Here is a 2,431-nt window from a genome sequence, read left to right on the forward strand (position 1 = left end):
TCTGGGAACTGACCAGTGGAGCTCAGAGCTTCCCAGTATGATGGCTTTATTCATCAAAAACCAGTTTGAAAGTGTGACTGGGATCACTGAAACACCAAACTGGTTCCAGGATTTAACCATCAAGCTGCAGATTTTAAAGTCAAGTTAAGGAACTTGGAGGCCCACAGCATGATGCTGCCACCACCTGGCCATAACAGTTAGTGCAGAATCCTAAACAAGTTCGACCAGCAAACACAGAAAGCTTCGATTCTCTGGCAGATATTTATGCAGGGGGAATCTAGAAAAAACAAGAAAGGACACAGGGAAGGATGCAAGGAAGGAAACAAGAAATGATGGAAATCAGACAAGGAAGAAAGGATAGAACCAAGGAAGGAAGGATAGAAGGAAGAAATAAAACAGATGGAAGGAAACAAGGAAGAAAGAAGGACTCAAGAAATGATGTGAGAAAGGAGACACGGATCCCAAACCCATCAGAACCAGTTTGGACTTTATAAATCAGAACTTTAACCTTTAATCTTCCAGAAAATTAGAAACATATGTTAAAATACAGCATCTGTGTCCTGGGGCCTGAGAGATTTAAATAAACTCTATTAATTTATCCCAGAAGAGTGGATAAATATAAAATAAATATATCAAGCTTATATCTCTATTTTTACCTTTTGAGGATTAGAGAAAATCCACAAAAAAATTAAAACTTTGCAGCTTAAAAGTCACTGAAGTTAAATTATTTTTTATTAGTTCTTCCCTAAAATAACCACAAATGAACATTTAGCTCAGCAATACTTAATTAATCCAAGAGGGAAATTAAATGTTTTTCATACGATTTTCGTCAAGGGTCTCCTGTAGCAGTCAGTGTTACAGCGGTTTTGTAGAGGCCTCTGACTGAACACATTCACTGTAACAGTCTCCTGAAAAGGATTATTCTCCAGATGTAAATCATTTTAAATAATTCCTGCCAATAAGTGAATGTAAACCTTTGTACTTCTGAAATGTTTTTTAAAAATTAACAGATTCATTCTTTAAAAAGCTAAAAGTGACATTTTGAATTTTACGTAACAAGAGGGTCTGCGTATGCGCAGTTCTTCTCGATGCCGAGGTTAAACCAGTTTCCTTTTCCTCCTTTGTAGGAACTGGTGACGATTCTGGCCCAGCCGCGCTCTCCCTGAAAAACAGAAAACTTTTCACTCCACAAGCAACAGGACAGAGACGCTGCGTCTCTGCTCACCAAATAACTGCAAAATTTCGCATTTCAAAAGTAGATCTGCTCAATGGAAATTAGTCAATTAAAAAATAACTCGTTTTTTGATAAAAGCTTTTGCTGCTAGGATTTTTTAGCCGTATCAGAATTAGTTTATTTCACAAAGCTGCAACAAAAGCACTTTTTCACCTGAGGGAAGTTCGCCCCTCCACCTTCTTCAAACCAGACGATATTGGTGTTACTCAACTCGGCTACGTTTGTGCTGCCCTTGCTTTGAAGATATTAAAGTTTAAAGGTCAAAAGGCCAACCAGCTCCCCTACATGACTGAAATCAAACTAAATTGGTGTCAGTTCAGATGTTTGTGCTGCGATTGCAGTAAATTTTTTATTTATGTCGCCATTTTTGTAAAGATATTAATATTAAAAAAGTTTCCAGAGGTCATCAGAGGTCAACCAGCCTCCTGCTCACGTTTACACAAACAAACATGGTGCCAATCAACTCGGCTACGTTTGTGCTGCAAAGTTTTTTTGTTTGTGCTGCTTTTGCTTTCAAGCTACTGATGATGATCTCTGGAAACTTCTCAATTAATATCTTTAAAGTGATAAATCCACAAATTAAAATCTTTGCTGCACCAACGTCTGACACCAGTTTAGTTAGATTTGAAGAAGCTGGGGCGCGAACTCCAGTCGGGTCAGGAAGGTAAAATGAACCGACCCAGAACTCCCCCCAGGAGTTCCTGACGATCCAGAACTCGCTGCCGTCTCCGTCTACGCCCCAGCCGGCCACTGAGACGATGTGATTGGGCAGAGAGACGGGGTGAAACTCTGAGAAAACGCCGCCGGCGTATCCCTCCAAACCGCCAGTCGCCATCAGCGCACAACTGAGAGACAAAGACAAACGGAGTTTCACTGCAAAAACACAAAAACTTCCCAAGTATCTTTAGCCTGGTTTCTACTGCAAATATCTCAGTACAGTTGAAATAAAACTTACAAGTAACTTTTCAGCAAAATATAAGAGCTTATTTTAGGTCAATAACTCAATATCTGGTAGATTATTTAACTTGTAGCATGGAAAAAGGTCTAATAATCAAAGTCATAGAATGTATTAAATTCATGTGTAATGAGAAGATCTAAACTTCTCACTGAAATTGTGGCTTGAAAAGAAAGAAAAAGACGGAGACAGAAAAAGGACAAAAAAACAAAAAGAGACAGAAAAAGGACAAAAAAACAAAA

At 38.7% G+C, this 2,431-nt stretch overlaps 1 protein-coding gene across 1 annotated transcript in view; it reads right to left on the reverse strand.

The window, feature by feature from the left end:
- Positions 1–741: 741 nt before the first annotated feature.
- LOC106941242 (cathepsin Z) overlaps positions 742–2,431 on the reverse strand; it is a 7,987-nt gene continuing 6,297 nt past the window's right edge. The window contains exons 5-6 of the mRNA XM_015024193.1: positions 1,914–2,079; positions 742–1,162 (exon numbers count right to left, since the gene is read on the reverse strand). Of these exons, the coding sequence (XP_014879679.1) occupies positions 1,049–1,162; positions 1,914–2,079 (280 nt within the window). The 3' untranslated portion in view covers positions 742–1,048. The remainder of the gene's footprint in view (positions 1,163–1,913; positions 2,080–2,431) is intronic.

Source organism: Poecilia latipinna, unplaced genomic scaffold (genome assembly GCF_001443285.1).
Source record: "Poecilia latipinna isolate Pla-1442-1.1 unplaced genomic scaffold, P_latipinna-1.0 Scaffold3563, whole genome shotgun sequence".
NCBI lineage: Eukaryota > Metazoa > Chordata > Actinopteri > Cyprinodontiformes > Poeciliidae > Poecilia > Poecilia latipinna.